Source organism: Aythya fuligula, chromosome 4, assembly GCF_009819795.1.
Source record: "Aythya fuligula isolate bAytFul2 chromosome 4, bAytFul2.pri, whole genome shotgun sequence".
In the NCBI taxonomy this organism is placed as follows: domain Eukaryota; kingdom Metazoa; phylum Chordata; class Aves; order Anseriformes; family Anatidae; genus Aythya; species Aythya fuligula.
Window position 1 is genome coordinate 15360457 of NC_045562.1, and position 21121 is coordinate 15381577.

General features: G+C 45.6%; 1 protein-coding gene across 3 annotated transcripts in view; it reads right to left on the minus strand.

Moving 5' to 3' along the window:
• RUFY3 (RUN and FYVE domain containing 3) overlaps window positions 1-10192 on the minus strand; it is a 48056-nt gene extending 37864 nt beyond the window's left edge. The window contains exon 1 of one of the 3 annotated variants that reach the window (XM_032187151.1): window positions 9475-10192. In XM_032187151.1, coding sequence (XP_032043042.1) covers window positions 9475-9652 — 178 coding nt within the window. In that variant the 5' untranslated portion in view covers window positions 9653-10192. The remainder of the gene's footprint in view (window positions 1-9474) is intronic. The other 2 variants (XM_032187149.1, XM_032187150.1) reach the window with 2 other exon arrangements.
• Window positions 10193-21121: the final 10929 nt, after the last annotated feature.

Consider the following 21121-nt stretch of genomic DNA (forward strand, 5'->3'; position numbering starts at 1 on the left):
GGAATCGAGTACCACACTGGAATAAATACACAGCCCTGCTCTTTACAAAGGAACCAAAACACTTTTATGATTAACACATTAATCATGAGAAACCCATCCGTCATTTTAGCAATAAAGTTCTGTAAGGTTATTTTCTCCTCTGCTTGGCTGACACAGCAGCAGTTACCTTGACTGGTTGGAATACGAGAGACAGTCTGCATCCAGCAGCAGCAGGAGATCCACTTTGGGCTGACCCATCCACTGGGATGGAGCCATCTTCACAGGGGGGTGATAAAGCCCTCACAGCCCCAGTAAGGGGGCTCCAGCAGCATAGGAGCAGCATGAATTTAGCCACACTTTTTGAACCAGTCACAAAGCCTACCAAATCCCACAAATAGGGTTTTTCATCCTTTTTTTTTATCCTTTGCTAGCAATGTTAAAAAAAATAGTAATACAAACAGATCTCAATGAGCAGGGAAAATAATGTAGACAAAAAAGCAGCTGCTCCCTGTTACCACTTTGTTTTTCCTAACAGTGATGTTTAAGGTGTTGATTAATGAATGATGCGTACAGTATGAAAACAGTAACAAAAAAAAACTTTCCCTCCTGACCTTATCTTCCTGAATTTGCTCACATCTCAATTTTTGTTTTAGCATTTCTCAAAGGCATATGCAATACCTAACAGCTGCAGTGAAACTTGTACCAAGTCATGCAGGAATAACAGATGTTGCCAGCAGATATGCTTCCCCAGAAAACAAGTTTTTATAATTAAGCCCTGGAAGAACGTACCAGTATAAAAATAATTTCATGAAAAAGTTGAAGTCCAAAGGCAACACTGCTCAACAGCGATTTGCCACGCTTCTACACAATGCCAAGTAAACATGCTACATGCCGAAGCTGACTACATGAAGGGGAAGTCAAATTGGGGCTTCTTACATCGTGGGCAGGTCAGGGATAAAAAAAAAAAGGCACCAGATTCAATTTACAGGGTTTTTGAACAGGTGGCACATGAGAAGGAAACAGCTAGAGTTCCCAAATAAATAGAAGTATCTGTGGGGCATTTTTAACAAACCTAAACAAGTGCTGAACATGTGGCCTTTAATAAATGCTGAGCAAGTTCCCAAAGACCTACACTGCACAAAAACTTACCTATTTCCTTCAAACTGCTTTTACAGAATGCGTTCATTAAGAACTAGCGTGAAATGCATGTTACCAGCTCCAACCGTGTCTCAGACTATGCTGGGATACCACCTACAAGTAGACTCCCACAATTCACAGTGAGCCTAGAAGTAGAACTCCAAGTTCCCCACCACGCAGTTTCCCAGTCCATCCCACCCACCCGTTTTCTGCCCATGTCCTCTGTACTTTTATTAGTAAACACCTTGAGAGTACAACTAGCAGGATGGGGAAACCAGAACTTCATATATAGCTATAGCATTAGTATAAAGATGCACAGAACAAGGCAGTGAATCCACACTTTTTAAAATAGCTTCCAAGTATAATATGAGAATCAAGTTCTTTCAAATGCAGACTAAATAGGTCAAGATCTGGTTGTTTGTTTTTTTTTTTTGTAAGCACAGAAGTCCTTAAAACTGCATAAGGAGAAGCTGAGAAATCAGTTATTAGCCAAAAAAAACAGCATCAATTTTGGGAAGTGAAAACAGAGGCTGGTCCAGAAAGTACTCAGCAACAGTGAAATGTGAATCATACCTCTTTGGCTATGAAAAGACCTGACCTGAATCTCTTGGGTTTTGCACAGGCACTTACATAAAACATTAACTCAGCTGAAGATTTATAAACAGAAATCCAGCTAGCCCTTGGCCCCCACGTTCTGCTCACCAACCAGAAAAGGTTGTTCGTTGTTTTTTTTTTTTTTTTTAAGCTCACCCACAACAGGGCTTGTGACACACTGCACACGTCAGCAGCTAAGGGCCAAGACCAGAGAGACAACCAGATTGCACTCAGGAGGTCTTGATTCACTTCTGTTTTGAATCGCCTCTGCTCCTGCTGGTGATTTGCTGTGACTGACAACAGTTCTGAAGACAGAAGCAAGGACAGCCAACATATTTCAAATAAGAGCTACAGAAGTGCTGACGAGTTGGTTATGACCAAACAACATAGGCAGGCATCCGGACGATGCTGAAATGAACTGAATCTAACTAAATTGCAAACAAAAATGCCAAGCAACAAGGGTAGCTCTCTCCTGATCCCCCTTCATCCTCTAAATGTACAAACATCTACCTTTCATCTAAGGCCCAATGTTCAAAGCTCTCCAAGATCTTTCTTTTTTCCTCCAGAAAGGAAAGAAAAGACCTCTCCTCCATGCCTTATTAACAGGCATGAGCCTAACTACAGCACTTCTCAGATTCACTTAAAGGCACTTCAAAGAGCATGTGAAATTCTACAGCAGCTATAAATATAACCATAAGTTACAGATATTGTCACTGTCGGTCATGTCTTATTGTGCCCTGAAGAGAAGTACTAGCCACGTCCTACAGAGGGCTACTAATGGAAGAAATGATGGCACGTGCTCATTAGAAGGTTAAAATCAGACAAATAGTCCTATAATTAGCTTTAGTCTGCTGCTCTAACCACTTGTTCGTCTTTTCTGGGCCAAAGCATCCCACAAGGGAAAGTTGGAAGAGTTCTCTGAAGTGCTGAATATGCACGACAAATTGCACTTAAGTCTTTCTTTTCTTTAAGGCTAACACTGTCCTTCATTGTATGGGCAACTAATACTTTTACCATTAAAAGGAAAGCTTTAGTCATGTTCTTATGTGTTTTCTTAAATTGCATTATCCCATATTTAATGCCTTAGGTACAGTAATATGTTTATAAGGAAAAAATAAGGCGGTCAAGAAAGGTATGTAATAAATAATTTCTTCATATGAGCTGTGCAAATCAGGTGGCTCACAGAGTCAACAAAGCAAAGGGAACAGCCAAGAAGAGATTAAGCATCACACTGAAAGAAATCCAAAGAGTTCAAGAAGTGACCAGACAGCCTGCACACCCTAATCACAGGAACTATTTATTAAAAAATTACTGAGTGGTTTAAAGAGAAAAAAAAAAAGAAAAAAGTTAAACTCTCTACCTAAAAATGGGGGGGAGAGAGAATGAGTGCCTTACGTACAGCAGAAAAAGAGTCTATTCACTTCAACCTGGGCAAGCTATTCCCAGAAGGGGAAAGTTAAAAAAAAAAAAAAGACACTAAAACCACTTAACACACACGTTGTCCTGTCCTGCTGCACCGACACATGCCCACTTGCAAGTGCCAGCTATCCTTCCAGCAAGAACAGCAGAGCAAACACCGAGCACACGAGTACCGCTGCCTCCCCTCGCTGCCCAGAGCTGTACTTTGCTGACGTGGCTGATGCTGGCACAGCCAGCTCTCTGCAGGTAACAGTTAATTTTACCTATTTCCTCTGACCACACATCACACGTTGCCTCAATCCCTGCGCTGCTATGCTGCACCTCCTGTCCTTGCCCTCTCGGCCAGTGCAACCTTACCTGGCATCCAGCTGCCCAGAATTTCTTTCTTTACCTCATGTTGCAGCACCAACAGGTTGTGCTTCCAGCTGTTGTAATAATTATGTGGTTTTAGTGAAAAAAATTACACTTATGAGCTTCTTTTAAAGGCTATCGTTAAGGCCATTAATAACTTCTATGGGAAGCTTCTGATTTTATTTTGGCGCTTGACAGTTCACACACACAAACAAGAGAAAAATCACCCTACTTCTTTTCCTCTGTCTTCCACTTCCCATCTTGGTTAACACCTAAGGGGTTTCTCTGCAACTTTTGATTCATTATTTCTGAGGGAAGTAAACCTTCTCCACATTTCCCAGGCTCATCTGACTTCAATTAGAGTGAGCAAGCTGAGGAGAGCAAACAACTCTTGATTGCAATTTCTTAATTACAACCTTGAAAATATTTACAGAAGTTTAACCTTTAAGACAAACTCAAACTAGAGGAGTGCTGATGTGACGTCCATCTCATCCTCACCTAACAGGGCATTCTCTCTTCCAATTAACCTGAGGGCTGCTGCACAACACCAATCGTCCTGAGGAGCTTTTTAAAGCTTCATCTTCCTTCCCCACTTGTTCAGGGTCAAGTCTTCCGTCGGTCATTTCTCTTTCTTCACAGCTCTCTTCCCAGCTTGTGATGGGATTCAGTGCAAATACAGCAAGCAGGGCATCTCCTTCCTCCTCTCCAGGAGGATGACAATCTTTATCACATTACTTTGCAGTATGTGCTGTCTGAATTACATGACCTAACTGCTACTCCAAATACCTAGGGTTATTAGCAGACTAATGCACGTATCTCACACATAATCGACTTTGCCCTTGTTCTATTAAATCCAGCCTCCAGCTCACGCCTGTCGGGAGGGCGCATGACCTAAGAGTACCACAGCTGCCAAGCTGGCAAGCCACACGCTTTTTTAAGCTCCTTCAAACTCTTGGCCTGTTCAGAGGTTTCTGCCACCATTCACACATTAGGAGAGTACTTTTCTGACAAAAGAATAAATCTCACGCGGTTTCTGCCAGTGAGTGAAAGGTCGCTGCTACTCTCAGTACGGATTTGGCTTGCAGTCTGAAGGGCACAATTCATGGGACAATTCCACCTCTCCCAACAGTTTGCTCTTCCTATTCCACACCACAGAACACCTAAAACCAACTACGAGTCCCCAGGGTTTCTTCCTAGGTGCCTTTTGTCCTCTGCAGACCAACGATTCATACCAGGCCCCCAGCCTCCCCACTCACACGGCCCAGTCTGGCACCAGCCCCTATGGCACATGATTTGGACAAAACCAAATGGCTTTGTAGCTTCCCCACCGAAAATGAGGTGATTCTCGCAGCCCCCAGCATGCAAACTTCCGTGCTGAGTATCTGCTTGTTTGCAAAACAAAAACATAAGGTCATGCTGCTTGTGCAAGAAAGATGGGAAAATAGCTACAGAGAAAATAGAAAAGGTAGAACCTAAAGGACAACCTAATAGGCAGAGTAACAGATTAACAGGCAAGAGGCATTTGAGCACGTCAAAGTACAACTTGTCAGTAATAGCAAATCCTCAACTTCTACCCATGGCACCTCACACAAACATGCAGCTGAAAATAAGACTTTTAAACTAGTGGTCAAAAAAAAGTAAAGAAAAATCCAATTTTAGCTAGCAAAAAATATACTATGGAAAAAATGATTTAATCTTTGCATGTTATGAACATACTGCTCTAATTCCCCATTTTAGAGCAAATACAACAGGATTTTTTTTTAAGATGTGATACTGTAATAGCTGCACATCAATTCAGACCATACAGCTACAACATGTATTCCTTCTGCTCTCAATTACAAGCTGATCTCATGAGGATTCAAATTTCCATTGCACTAACATGAAGCTCCTCATAAAGAATGGTTAAGTCAAAGCAGAAATTTGCCATGCTGTAAAACAACACAAGACCATATTGTACTTACTTTGTTGCCCCAAAAGGTCAGATCTGTGTTGACTTTTATCTCTGCATGCATGTTTGGATGAGCAACAGAAAATACAAGGTGTTTTTCCACACCTTGGTCCCTAAGGATGCCTCAACTGTTTTATATACATTGCAAACAAACAAGAGTCTGATAGCCACCAGTGCCAGATCTCATCACTTCGGTATAGAACAAAAGTTTTGACTTCCTAATTAAGACCCATCGTTTAGAAATATATATATTTCTAGGCCAAGCAGGCTTATACTTTATAGCAAAACAAGCATATTTCGTGCCCAAATAACTGTTTCAAAAGAAAAGGAAATGCTTTCATTGTTCAACTGCAGCATCCCTATTACATGGTATAGTGCACACACACAGTTGCAAGAAACTCCCTCACTGTGCTAATGAACTTACAATACTACAACCCAACTTCAGGAACAACTCAGTTTTGCTCTGAGTTATGCTACCAAACTCCAACTCTACGGCAAGAAATGAAACCGCCCCAGATCTTCTTCTCAGACCAGAACCCATCTCCCAGCACCAGCAGGCTTGGTTTTACTGGATATCAACACCACTACAGGAAGATGCCTACTGTTTTTTAACACCAGTGAATACAACTGTGTTTACCACTAGGTCCTGAAATTGCTCGCTCCCTCCCTGTCCCTCCAACTCCAAGCACAAAACTGGCCTCAAGGTGGATTACTCCAACGAAGGCTAAGGCCAACAGATTCCCAAGGAAAGGGCTGGCAGCATGTTTGGCCTCAAAAATAAGCACCAGCTGCCTCTCTGCTTGGGGAGCTTTCAAAGCAAAGTCAGGAAGCACAGCAACCTGCCTCTAGCTCCCCCTAACATCATATTTCCACAATCTGGCACTATTTAAACGTGTCTTCTGATGTCTCTCTCACTGAAATTGAAACGCAAGGCTTTGATGAGGGATATAAAACCAGAGTAAACAAGAATCACTCCCTTTAGCTACCTCTTGTACGTTTAAAGCCTATTTCCTAAATCGTCTGCTCTAAAGCGTCAATAAAAAAGCAGCAATAAAAGTAACAGCTAAGAACAATCTCCTTTCACAGGAAAGGAAAAAAAAATGCAGCTACTTGTTTAGCAGCAATCCAGGATTCTGCTATTTTACTTGTTTAGCCTTGCCTTTGGTGTAACCAGAACAACATCATCATCTTTAAAAATACAGAAACTGAATCTCACACCATAGCCAATAATATGGAATGAAGCTTAAAGGTGTAAGGTCTGTAAGAGTTACTGGTTTTAAAATAAAATAAGGGAACCCAGAAGGTGCAACTGGAGACCCCCGGTCTCCCATGGAACTCCCTGAGTCATCACAGGGCATCATGAGAGCAGCCCTGATGAGTCCAAATTCTCGAGACTCAACTCTTTATTTTCCCATCGCACTTTCAGCCTTCCCCATCCTCTCTGCTGTTCTGTTCAGGACCCTCTGTCTTGTCTTCTTACTTTTCCACTGCCCAGAGCTGCCATCTCCCTCATCCCCAGGTCCTCTCCTCGCTGTGAGGTGACGGGCGGTCAGTTCTGGGTGCAGACGGCTGCGATGCAAGGCCAGGAACACGGCTGCTGCTCATCCCCAGCGCAATGATGCGGGAGGAGGAGGAGGAGGAGGAGGAGGATGGCTGCTTGTGGGCAGAGGAGGGGGCACAGCGGGTCACAGAGCGGCTGGAGGCAAAACCTCTCTGGGAGCAGCAGGAACTGAAGGACAGCAACCTGGGGCTTCAAATCCTTCTTTCAAGCAGGATGTTGGATGTGCAACTGCGATATATTCTTTTTATTTATTTTACATGTCTTGATTCGTAGGAAAAAAATGCCACTTGTTATGCCTTTGGCAGAACCCTAGGGCTATTTTTCCCTTCACAGTCCCTACATTTCTGCATCAGTGTTACAGAGCTATTTCAGAACAAGCCAGCCCCAGCTCCCCTGCGTTTCCTCTCAGAAAAGCACTTGGTGTTTGCAAGCCCCATCATCTCGTCCCCTCAACCCTGGCACGCACTGAGGACACCGAAGCAGTGCTGATGCAGTAACTCTGCAGTTCCAACACAAGGGATCAAGCTGTGTCAGCTCTCCTATTGGGAACTTCTCCCTGAGCTTATCTCTACTAAAAACATAACTCGGATCCAAAAAAGAACAACTCTCCCTCCCAACAAGCAACTTTCTTAGGTTATGAATGTATAAATAGCTGCATCAAGGTCACTATGACAGAGCACTCTTTTTACTAATTTTTGACACGCAAATGAAATAATGCTGCAGTGAAATGAGCAAATGCTGTTTTCCAGCTCTCTCTGGTACCTGCAAGAGACTGACTATAATTACAGCTTAAAAAGCAATTATTTTTTTAGTTTGGGGAAGGGTTATTCTAGTGCTTGCCTTGTTTGCAGAAACATGCAGGAGTGCAATCTGCAGTCTACAGGGACACACTTTCAGCATATTTGAGAAAGGTAATCCAGAGAAGCTTTGTTACAGGACCTGGATTCATCTAAGCCTACCTTCCCCCTGAGTTTGGCCAGAGTGAGAAGACGAAGAAAGAAAAGATGCATACAAGAACAAGGACCTAAACACCAAACTCACAGTGCTACAGAAAGATTTTCCAGGCTATACCAAGAGCCCTAGACTGCTTAGATCAGGTACTAACCACAGTGTGACAAACCAAAAGGGCAGTTACTGTTTATCAGATAGAGGGAGGGAGAAGGACAAAGAGTAACAATCCACCAAAAACAAGATGATGCTGATAAAACAACACAAAAAACCTCAAGCCCAAAGCCACACAAGACTATGTCTATGCCACACACAAGACCATAGAAATGGGAAGTCAGCTGAATTACTGCACCCGTGGCTCACCCTGTACTGACTGCTGGCTCCATTTTCCTGAGCAGCTCTCTGAAAGGCTGGGATGTGCTTCAAGGGGAACCTCAGCCTTTGCTTTTTAAATCTCTCTCTAGTACCACATATTTGGCAAACAAATCCAAACCAAAGGGCTGCTGCCGCTGAATTAAGTTTAAAGCTTGAGTCCTCACCCCAATTTGAGCTGCCTCATCCAGCAAAACAGTGATACAGTAAGATATTACTGAGTTGCTAAACCAGCATCAAATGGGTCAAGCAGGACTACTTGGTGGGACCACACACTTCACTAGTTACTGGAAAAGGGATGAAAAATGGAGTTCCCTCACTGCATGACCGAAAGATGCTCAGCATCCAGCAAGGGGCCCTCTGAACCCAGTAGCATTGGTGCTAAGTGACCATGGAAGCACCAGCTGCCTTACAGTAAAATTCCTGCAGAAATTCACATCTTCTCCTTCCCCACTTCTTTACTGATAGGGCAATGCGTCGCTGTCCTCTTGGTCTGTTTTTTTTTTTCCCTCCCCTCAGTTTTCACAAAGCTTTCAGTCCTTGTTTCACCTGACCTGGTATTAAACTGCTTCCCATCAACCCAGATGACAAATCCTTTCCCAACAAAGAGCAAGACGTGTTACACCTGCACATTTCAGGCTTCTGAGCCATAATAAACAACAGCACGGCCAGCAGAAATGAGCTGCAAGGCTTGTGATGCTGTTATCACTTGACAATCAGCATAGCTGCGTAATCACTTGGGGCTTTCCAAAACTACCCACTGGCCATGTACAGACAGAAGGCAGTATTTTGAGTGTGCTCCTGCTGTAGAAGCTGACATCTGACAAATACAGCTCTAAGATTGAAGTCATGATTACAGATGTTATTGAATATATGACATGGTACATTGCTTCCTGAGACACAGAAACCTGATCTTTCCTGATACGCCTTAAAAAATTAAAATAAACCACAAGTCTGTCTCTGTGAAAGGGTGGCTTACAAAGGACACACCAAATTCCAACAGCAATCTGAAGCACCGAGGTGGCTTTTCGGTATGTTAGATGGTGTCCAGGTTCTCCAGGCAGGCCAAGAGCATCTCATCCCAGAGACACCCCCTCCCAACTTGTGCAGCGGCCGTAACAATGCGGCGGCTGCGGGGATCCCGAGGCAGAGAACCGGACCGTACCTTCGTGGGTAGGCTCTGGGTCGGGTGTCAGTGAGATGTCGTCCAGCTCGCGCAAGCAGAGCCATTCTCCATCCATCGACACTCGGAATTTGCAAAGATAGATGGTCTCCATGGCAGCCTGAGTGATCTTGTCTGTGGTGGGGGTTGGCATGTCGCTTTGAGGCGTCAGAGCAGACATGATGACTCAGCTGGTACAACAACAACAGGGGGAAAAAAAAAAAGAACTAAAAAGAAAAGCTTTCTGAAGAAGAAAAGGAGAAATACCTTGCTAGTATAGGACAGATGTGCTCAGGATCGCACAGACTGCTTTGGCCTTTTCATATATAAAGCAAGGTAAAAACGCTGCTCCTTCACGCTCGTCTCTTCCTCCCTCCTTTCCACCACTGCCGTTGTCTTCAGATATGCTGAAGGCTATTGATCCTAAGCAGCCACAGAAAACCTGACATCCGCATCAAACGTGAAAAAAAATTACCAACAGAAGAAAACAAGCAGGAGGAAGAAAAAGAAAGGCTTCCTCGGACGACCACCCAAACGAAAACAAAGGAAGAGCAGAGAGCAGGGTATCCAGGTTTGCTGAAATCAAGCCGCAGGTTCCTTTCTTCCCAGGGCAGCGAGTGCCGGCAGGATTGGCTGTGCGCAGTAAGCAGGGTGTTGACCAAAATGGCTGACTAATGAACTGAACTGAAAATCCAGGCTCATGTGATCAGCTGCTCCGAGCGCAGGGCGAGCAATTCCCAGGATGCTTCGTGGAGGCTGCTGATGCAGGGAGGGCAATTAGGCGCTCATCAGCCGCTGCACCTCCTCGCCGGGCTCGGCTGGTCCATCGGGGAGCTCCGGGGAGGCGCGGACCCGCGGCGCGAGGCACACAAAGAGGTGTCTGTATTCCTTTCACGCGCCCCGACGGCACCGGGTGAATGAAAAATCAGCACCTTTGTTGTCACAGGAGGTGCGCAAGTCACAGCTTCATTTTATTTTATTTATTTTGTCAGGCAACGTTCTCACAGGGAGCTAAGATTCCTGATATACAGAAGTATTTTAGGGTGGATTTATCATCTCAGGGAAACAATGGGAGGGGAGGGGGGAAATATCCAGAGTTAAGCATTCCAGCACTGGGGGATTAAGCTCTTCTAGAAGGGCACACGCACAAGGAAGAACAATGAGGAAGAACAGCACAAAGAGAGGCACTCGGCTGAATCCTACACTTAAAAACCTCCTCTGAAAATGGGCATCTTGCTCAGGTGATGCTCACGAAGAAACATTACCTCTCAGCAGGTAGAGGAAGGGGCTTCCAGTTTCTCAAGGACCAGGTGACAGCACTGCGCCGTCCTGCAGGCTCAGGCTCCTTGGTGCCCCCACCTCGAGGGCACAAGGAGCCAGCAGGCACCCTTCTTGTTCCTAAGGTCACTGATTAACCAGTGCGCCTGACACAGCATCGTCACCCACTTGAACTGTGATATGAGGCAGTAATAAATTAGTTTATCTTATTCCCACGTGGCTCGGGGATGTTGTGGAGAGCAGCTGGGTAGCATCTGAAATGGATGCCTCGTGCTCGTGCTCCCCCACCACAGAAATCCAGTGAATGCTGACTGTTCACCAAAAAACAAAATTAATAGAAACACATGAACGATTAACTCAGGAGACCTTAGTTGCTGGCCATATGTTTTTTCCTTAAGAAGCACTCAAAAGAACGTGTGCCTATTTCTTAGCAATACGAAATACAATAACTGATCACAATAATTGATCACTTGATGCAGAACTCAGAATGCCAACACACACAGCCTTTTGAAAAAAAAGCACCCATTCTGCCAAAAACTCATAAAACTGGCAAAAAAAACAGGAATCATGGTTGCTATTTCTAACAGGCAAGAGGAAGCAGTTGCTTTCTGTGAAAACTTCCTGCTTGGTGCAGAGCATTTTGACTCAGCAACTCTTTCTCCCCATTAGACTAGAACAAAGAGCCATGCAGCACGTTATTGCTGCGATGCAAAGGAGAATTATTTCACAAATGACAACAGTTCCTATTGTTCCTTCTCCCTAGGAAAGAAAGGGTTTTATAATCCACGCTGACAGCATTTTAACTGGGATTGTATTCATAAATCCTTTCAACAACAGTCTCCGGTTTCAGCAGTCTCATTTTAGTACTTTTGAAACCAGTGAAAGTTGCCATATACAAACAGGTACAGGAGAGCAGCTGTTCACTTCACTCTTGCTACCTTTTGAAAGGACCTGAACAAACAGCAAATAAATTAAACCCTTGAAAATCAACCAAGTACCATAAGCTAGTAAGCAACAGATCTGATTGACAGTCAAACTTTTTTTCTTTGGGGAAAAAAAAAAAAAACAAAAACAAAAAACAAAACACTACAAACAGCATCAGGTGAACCCTGCAGCTCCCATTTCACAACAAAGGTCTTCCACTGAGTCAGCGTTGACTAATGACCCATACAGGGGGACCACAGCTGAAGTTGGTTTAAAAATTAACCAACTGCTCTATTTGTTCTTTTATGCCATTTGCTGCTTCTTAGCATGAAGAAATTAAAGAAGCCAGGCTGTCCCTTTCAGCTCAGTTGCATTTTCAGGCTCCCTTATGCAATGTTCCTGCTGCAGAGACTGCATAGGGATATTTTATTAAAGAAAACGGAAGTAATTACAAGTATTGCCCAGCTCTGAAAATTTTCAGTGGATTAGTATGTCTTACATAAAACAGAGCTTTGGACAGAGCATACCACGCAGCAGATTTTGAACAATTGCCAGCTTAAAAGAAACAGAGCTACTTCACCTCTATAAAACTTCTACTCCTTATGGCACAAAATCATCATCATCTATGCAGATACCTAAAAACTGATCAGTTGTTTTTGTTTTGTTGTTTGTTTTTTAAAAAGAACAGGTACAGAATTTCTGTTTCAAGTTGATTTTTGTTTTTCTTACCGAGTTCTGATGGGTATTTGGATAGCCAAGAACTCCTCACCTGCCCTGAGAAGATGGCAATCTCCAGGTTTTAGCACGACTGAATTTACTCCCAGGGAATGAAAACAGAGAAATTCCCTTTCAAACACCATTTTCAGGGTAGGCTAAGATCAGTATTAATAATGCTTTTAAAAAAAACAACTCTGTATGTCAGTTACAGCACTGTTGGAAAATAAAGAATATCCTCATGAAGCCAGCAAACAATGTTCCCCCATCCCACCCACAAAGCCCATCACTAACAGCAACAAGCAAAATCTCACAAGAACAATCCTGTGATTTACTGACCTGACAGCCTTTTACCCCATCTGGAAATCCGGATACTAAACCTACACCCCCACCCCACCCTGTGCTTCAAAGCTACAAATCAACAGAGAATCTTATAAAGCATCAGTGGCAAATATTTGTAGGCTTCATAAGGCATTTGATAAAAATGCCCTGCAACTCAATACCGAGTGCTCAAGCTTCAGGAAGGTTCAAAGACTGATCAAAAGACAGAAGAGGACCAAGGGTAGGTATAAACAAAGAGGAGGTTAGTAGCACAGAATCACTTTCTGAATCTCAGACAAGTCAGGCAGCTTTGACTGGTCTTACAAAATTCTAATATTAACCACGCTTTGGCAAAGCAGAACAGAGCCTTGGACAGGAGACAAAATGCAGCAGTTTACAGAAATGTTTGTGTTTTAGGACTTAACCATCTGAAAGCAAACCATTCCACCAGCCAGAAGCATTTCATATCTCAGTTGTACGGAGAAATATGCCTAATTTATTCAGCTTCTGAAATGAAAGTGATCTAAGCAATAAAAACCAAACAAATCCCCAAAGCACCTCTTGGACTCCAGGGGGCACCTTTGGGTGGAGTTTTACTGCCAATGCCAGGAAATCCAGCCTGCAACCAAGCTGACTTAGCATCCTTACGAGAAACCTTTCCCTGATTGCTGCGCAGAGATTGCACAGCAGCCATACAACAAAAAGGCAAAATTGGCAATGAGATTACTGCTTCGGATGACTGCACTATTTCTGGTTATTTAAGATTGCAGTAGACCACAGAACCATAAAAAAGCCACTAGTGCTATGCAAATGGGAACCACTGCTGAAAGAAACTGTTGGTAACAGCTCGGATGCACCGCTGAGCTCTAAAATAACTGCTCAGAGCAACTCGAAAAAGAGTATGATATCAGAGGTAACTTCACACAAGAAGGACACAAATTATGATGAAACACAAGCTTTCATATCACAGTGTAAGATGAGCATGAATCATGAGCAAGTTCGTGCAAGTTTCTCCCAAAGCATGTAACCTCTTTGTGGCTGCTGCACACAGACAGCCTGCCAATCTGGTCCAGCAAGGCTGCTCCCACACTTCTAAGTGGAAAAAATCTGGTCTTCCTATTTGCTGCCCATGCTCTTTCCTGATACGCAAAAACCTCTTCCTGGCAGACCTATGAACAGGACTCCTCCTCTCGTGCCACCTCTCCTTCAGCCTGCTTCTGACACTTCTGCCAGCACAGACACACACACACACCTCACGTGTGGCACTTCGAACGCTGCATGCCAAAGAAAACATAAACAGGCAGAAGACAATTTAATGAGCTGGAAACCAGCAACAGAATTTCACAGCTCCCTGAACATGTGATAAACTTTGTTTTCTACCTGCTGGGAAGTAGAGATATTTAAGGATTTAAATACTTGACATAGCTGAGGGTACAATTAAGTAACAGGAAGGAAAAGTCTACTTGAAGTATTGTATCTGTCAGGCTTTGAGTGGGAGCAAAGAACTTAGTTGTTTTTTTCCCTCCTCAAAGACAGCACGATCAAGTTGCTTTTATAGCATTTAAGTCTTCTGAGGACTCACTACAGCTCAGCATGTTTAAGTCTCCCTCTTGTTCTCTGTCTGGAACCATCTGTATCAAAAAAAGCAGGTGCTGCTGGCATTAAAAGCTTTTGCAGTCTCCTTCCCTTAGCAGCTCTCATCTTGACCTGACATTTAGCATCATCTCATGTCTCTCACCTTGTAAAGAAAATTTGGATAAGAAGGAGAAAGATCAGTCCTGGAAAAACAGGGGGGAAAAAAAGCACAAGACAAAGTTGATACAGAAAATAAATAGTTATAACAGCAAGAGTAATAACTACTCTTACAACTTCATTCATTGTCACCACCGATGTTAGTTGTGGGGCTTCACCTCACCGGCACCACATAGCTTGTTCCACTGCCCTGGTAGCACGATGATGATGCTGCTGCCTGGGCACGAGTAACACTTTAATTGGTCTCTACCAATGGAAGCAACAGCAGTACACAGAATCCCATGAGGCCACCACTCCCCAGGAGAACCCTAACGGAGCTACAAAGGCTGCAGTTACTTCACCAACAGCAAATATGCTCTTCTAGATTTTCAAATATGAAATCAAACAGGCCCCTTCTACCCTGCAGAGATGCCTCCCTCAGGAGAACAGTTACATGACTGTGTCATGACTGTAAATAAAAAGACTACTTCAAATAAACCTCCAAAACATCCTGCAATATTGACTTTTCAGTGTGTTGATCACTACCTTCACTGTAAGAGGCTAATGTCAATAAGGAGTAATTACTTTCGTTACTATTTGTGGAAATGACAGGCTGCAGGGCACTGAAGGGAGGAACTCATGAGCTAGCAGGATCCATCTTTCACTTGAAATGCTCCTTTCACTTTACAGCTGTGTAGGGAGGGATTAAGCATTCACAGAGTACATCACATTTTTGTAACACGGGCACATCACGCAGAAAAAAAACTTCTTCACACTCCTCGCTTTATCTCAACTGCAAAAATAACTAAAGCGCTGAAGAATCAAGGTACACAGACATGAACAATCACTTCAGGTACTGCTGCAGAACAAAGAAAAGCAGACCAAGAACGGTCGATGTTAAGCAGTCACATGCTGTTACAACATGAACTCCCAACATTTGAGAAGAGCCCGTGAAACAGGCCAACAGGTTTCCCCAGTAACACAGGCAGGACAACCTTGATAGCCCGGCCACCACTAATGACACCACACCTCAGGGCTGCAGAGGAACAGCCATCTAGAGCAGATGCAGCAAGTGATGACAGCTGCAAGGCCACGTACTCCACAGGTAGCTGAGACTCAGTTCAGCACTCAAACACACAAAATGCTTTCTGTTGCAGAGCTGAGCTCTACCCGCTGCTTTAACATCAGTCCCGAAGCAGCAAGCAAACAAGCAAAGCTCTGCAGTAGGATCCCCTGCTCCTGCTGCTCAGCGATGAGCAAACAAGAGCTGCTTTTTCAGAGACACGAGAACCAAAAAAAACACCACCACCACCCCACAGAACAACAGACATGATGAAAAAGTTGATTTGCAGGCAGGACACCCCCCAGGAGAAACGGATCAGAGTCCATGACACTGTGCAAATGGGTTACGATTCCTGTTCCCTTCGTACCCACCTATCGCTGTGTCAGTCGCTGAGCAGGCTTCAACATGATACTGCGCAGGCAGATATTACCTCTGAGATAAGAAAGAGCAAGGGAGACTCCAGATACATTTTATAAGGCTTTTTCCACGTAGTCTGTATGAATATCCGCTGCAGAGTAACACCAACGCAAGGGATAAAGCAATGCTCAGCTGATGAACGTGTACACTAACTCCTTGTGCTCTTGAACAAACATGCCTCAGCCTCACCACATCTACGCAGAACCCCTCCTAGAAAGGTACTAGAACAATTAAGCAGTTTGAGCAGTACGAGCATGATAGCAAAGACTAAATAAATATTTTTAAACCCTTCAGAGAATTCTTTTCTCTGTCACGAATAGCTCACTCCCTTGCACACACATCACACAGCTACAGAGTGTGAAGATTTCCTGATTAGTAGACACTTTTTAAAAATATCATGGTTTTGAGAGGAAGTTACCAGTTGAAAATGGCGAGTCAGGAGGGAGGGATACTTAGTCCGCAGAAAGAAATCTGCGACCAGAGAAAGCCCTTCATGTAACTAAGAACAAAGGTGGGTCACTTCACCTGCTCTTTACCTTACAGAAATTAATTAAGCTCACTGGTTACAGCTTTGCTGACTAATAGCTTAAATAATGTACATTACTTTCAAAAGGAGTAAAAACCAACAAAGATACCTTCCCCCCAAATCATCAGCTATTGTGTGAGTGAATACACACCTGAGATGCAGCCAGAAGGAGATAAAACAAAGGTAAAAAAGCTGTCACCCGCGCCCAGGCACAAGCGCAGAAGATGACAAAGCTACTGGCAATTTTCAAGATGGATGGATAAGGGAAAGCCTCTGCTACATGCACCCCTATGCATATACTTTTTGTTTCTAAAACACACCCATTTCGCACTATTTCCATGCATTTATTGAAATGCACTGCAAGAACATCGTAAAGATCACCGTGAAGCTGAAAACAGCTTCCCACCCAGCACGCCCCACAAGTAGCAAAACCCCTTGGCCTCGTCTGGCACCCTGAACAAATACCCTCTGCCCCAGCACAAGGAGGAAGCCCAAGCGGGTGTTTTCCACCTCCTAACCACGCTGTACGGCAGGGCTGGGCTGTGAGGCTTCAGAGAACTGTTAATATTGGAAAAGCCCTCCAAGATCCAACCACCCGACTGTCCCCCTACTGCCAATGTCACCCACTAACCCATGTCCCCAGGCACTATGTCTAACCTTTCCTTACACACCCCAAGGGATGGTGATTCCACCACCTCCCTGGGCAACCCCTTCTGATACCTGCCTGCTCTTTCTGAGCAGAAATATCTCCACATTTCCAACCTGAACCCCCCCCGGCACACCTTGAGGCCATTCCCTCTAGTCCTATCGCTGGTTACCTGCGACCAGAGGCTCCCCACGGCTGCCCAGCTCTCAGGGGCACAGCCCAGAAAGGAGAGAAACCCCCATTAAGGCTTCTCCATGGGCTGCATTTGGGGTGCAGCACACCTCCCCTCCCCAAAGGCACACACGCGTGCTGCGCTGCCACGACGGCGCCTCCCCAGCCCCGCTCCCCGCAACCCCCCCAGCTCGGGGGGCGCTCAGGGAGGGTCCCCCCGCTCCCCACACCCCCACGGGAGGGCAGGAGGGAGACTCACGGGCGCCGGCGGCTCCCTCCGGCCCCGGGTAGCTCAGCAGCAGCACGGGCAGCGCGGCCCCGCCGCGGGGTGCCGGGGGTCTCCACACGCTGGGCGGCGCGGCGGCGCCTCCATGGCCGGGGTAGAGGAGGAAGAAAGGCGGCGAGGCTGGGGGAGGCGAGGCGGGGGGCGCTTCGTCTTCTTCTGCCGCTCCACGGCAGGGCTCGTCCCGCCGCTCCATGGCGGGGGGCAGCTCCCCGCCGCCCCCGTCCCCCTCCCCGTCCCCGTCCCGGCAACTTTCGGCCACGAGCGGCGCCCGCTCCGCCTCCGCCATCGCCGCCCCGGGCCGCGGCTCCGCCCCGGTGGCGAAGCTGGGCCTGGGCCGGCCTCCGGCCTCCGCCCACGGCCGGGCCCCGCTGCTGTGGCGCCCCCTTTCCCCTCAGGAGGGACGGGGGGGGTGGCCTCAAGTTGTGTAGGGTGGAAATGAGGAGACGTTTCCTCTCACAAAGAGCAGTCTGGCACTGGGAGGGGGTGCCCAGGGAGGTGGTGGAGTCACCGTCCCTGGGGGTGTGCAAGGAGAGGTTGGACGTGGTGCTTGGGGACGTGGGTTAGTGGGTGATGCTGGTGGTGAGGGGACTGCTGGACCAGATGATCTCGGAGGGCTTTTCCAATGTTAATGACTCCGTGATGCTAAATCCCCACATCCCCACCACAGGAGATGTTCACAGAAGCCAGGCTGTGGCTGTGGCAGGAAGCAGGCAGCCCCAGCCTCCCCGCTAAAACACCGCTGCCCTGCTAGGGCCAGCTGTGCTTCAAAACCAGCCGCTGCCCCTTCCACCTGCACTCCCCATGTAGCTGGCGAGTGAGCAGCAAAGAATGGAGAAAGCAGCCCCGGGGAGGTGCAGGGCTGCCTCAGCTGCTGCGCTTCACTGGGCCACAAGCTTCATGGGGAAACGTGGATTTTAATCTGGGGAAACCCAGATTTTAATCTGGGGAAACAACCTCCAGGAAGTCAGGATACCACGTGTGTTAATTTATCTGTAAAGTCAAGCCATTCCCCCACCTCTTGCCTCCCCCTCACTTTCCGGAGTGCAAGATCTCACTGACAACAGCATTTTCAGATCCTTTGACAAGAGGCGACAACACAAACTCCAAATACAGTCTTTACCATTAAAACAAACACATTGGTGGTGCCCCATTGGAACCTCACCTCAAAAACAGCCTTTAGAAAAGTGGTGATAAAGAATTTTCATTCAGGCAGGGCTTTAAATGTGGACCATAGTGTTATCAGCAGAGGGAGAATGCAAATCTGCCAGTTTTTAAAGAATATCCTGTATATTCAGTATACTTCGGTCAGACTGAAACAGGATGCTTTTTTTTTTTTTTTTTTTTTTTCAATCTCACATAACAGTTGCAAAACCAAAGCTGCAAAGGCAACTGATTGCTGGAGACTTTTCTGTCGCGCTGCCCCAAGTCATGCAATATGTTGCAGCTAATTTAACAGATGCTTTAATCCCTTTCACAAATCCAAACGTTTGGGTTTGAGATTTGTATTTGCCAGTGCTAGTGAGAGCAAAATCACGTCCAAACTGTTGCTGATAGCAAACAATGGGAGACAACTATGAAAGCCTTGACAAAATTAAATCAGTAGCAAATGTACTTCCTTATGAGTTATCAAATACATTTTCCTTACCCTGCACAAACAGAAATTCACGTTGTGACACAGAAAGCACTGTCCAACTCTCTGCCCTTGGATTTTTTCAGTTCCAACTTCTAAAGGCAAGCCAGGCTTACTCTGGATGCAACTACTGGAAGAAGGAAAAACAAAGCAGTGTTAGCCATGAACTTGCTCCACTTAGTTTCCTAACCATCATCCGTGATCCTTCCCATCTTTCACATGCATCTATTTTAGCAGGGGTCTTCAAAATCTATTTACTGTCAGGGATTGCCTTTCAGCACTCAACATCTACGAAGCATTTCTTAGAGCAATGCTATGGTGTGCCCCCTCCCATGGCATTAATAATCACAGCCTTCCCATGATTACTCACACATAAAACCATACTGGAAAAAACTATTGATGGCTTCGTCCAGTCTCTGAACCAACCAACTGAACAAAATGCCATGTTTCATCTTCATTAAAACCAGTTGGTGCCGCAGACCTGGGAGACGAGCTGGGCCATCTGCTGGCTGCCTGCGGTGGGCACGCTGACACGCTGCGCTTGCTCTTGCCTTTAGCCCTAATCTTGATGTTTCTGGAAAGCGAGCCTGTAGTTGCACCATAACATACATCCCTTATTTATTGCTCAGATAGAAGCTGCCAGAATTTTGCTTGCCAGCTGCCTAAAGCTTTTTGAGGGAACACAAAACCACCACGGATACTTGCAGCTTGCTTGCCTGCCTGTGGAAGCGCATCAGCCCCTCATTTTCGCACAAAGTGCAAAACGTGCACGAGCAGATGCTGTAGTAATGAGATCAGTTAGCACCTCTGCAGGACGTTTTTCACATCCCGTGTGATGCCTGCCAGGAAACACTGCTCCTCTGCTGAAAAATCACCTAAGCTGCACATAAGCTTTCACCAACTAAAAAGCGTAGCTCAGCATCATCACTGGTGGCCTCCATCACGACCCCAGTGCAGAATTAATAGAAATGGTTTCATTTTGGGAAAAGCACCAGTTCCCTCCTTGGTAAGGCTTAGGCTGGTTTCTCATTTTGGAGCAGACTTGTCACGTTTCACACGACTACCCACTCAAAGCCAAGCATTTTTCTCTGGGAGCAGCAGGCAGTGAATGCTGTTGATTGCAGCTCACAGTATGAGAGAGCAAGCACCCGGGAAGAGTGTCTTCATCCCCAAGGCCAACAGGTTACACTTGGCCACCTGGTCAGACAGGGCATCACTCAAATGAAAAGGCATTTTCAGTGACCCCTTCAAGCAAGCCTCACATTTGCCTCGGTGATGCTCTTGCAGAACAAGGGTTTGACATGTGCCTCTTAGACCCAGCTTCCCCAGAGAAGCCAGCCGCAGGGCCTCAGACAACAATTTTCACCTTCTAGCAGTCGCTGCTGGGACTTTGGGATGTGAGAAATGAATCCTTACCCTTGCAATCACCTCCAACCTTTCCTCTCCCCACACAGAGACCTCCTACCAGCACGGACAAGACCAGCACTGACCAGAAACACCAAATTCTTTTTCTCTGCTGCCATCAACGCTCCTCAGGCGCTTACAGTCGTTTCTATTACCCCTTGCCGTGCAAAATGCCTTGGCTCTGCAGGCAGGCAAAGACCTCCCGGTCAATGCATGGAGGGGATCAATTCACAGCGAGCTGGTTTCTATGGAGCAGGGGTTTATTTTTCTGTATTTTTTTTAAAGCAGTGTTTAACTGCGGTTTGGCCTACGAACAGCAGGGGGCAAACGAATACAGGACCATTAAAGTCAGCAGGACTTGTCATTTCAATATTTAGCCCTGTGCATTCAAATACTGAACTGAGTTCTCTCTGAAATTGGGACATACAAAGACTACAAAAAGCCTCCCTAGTTCCATTCCCATCTGTCCAGCCTATGTTTGTTCTTTTTTTCACCTCTCCCTTTAAGAATCATCTTTAAAAGTTACCAAAACTGTCTCC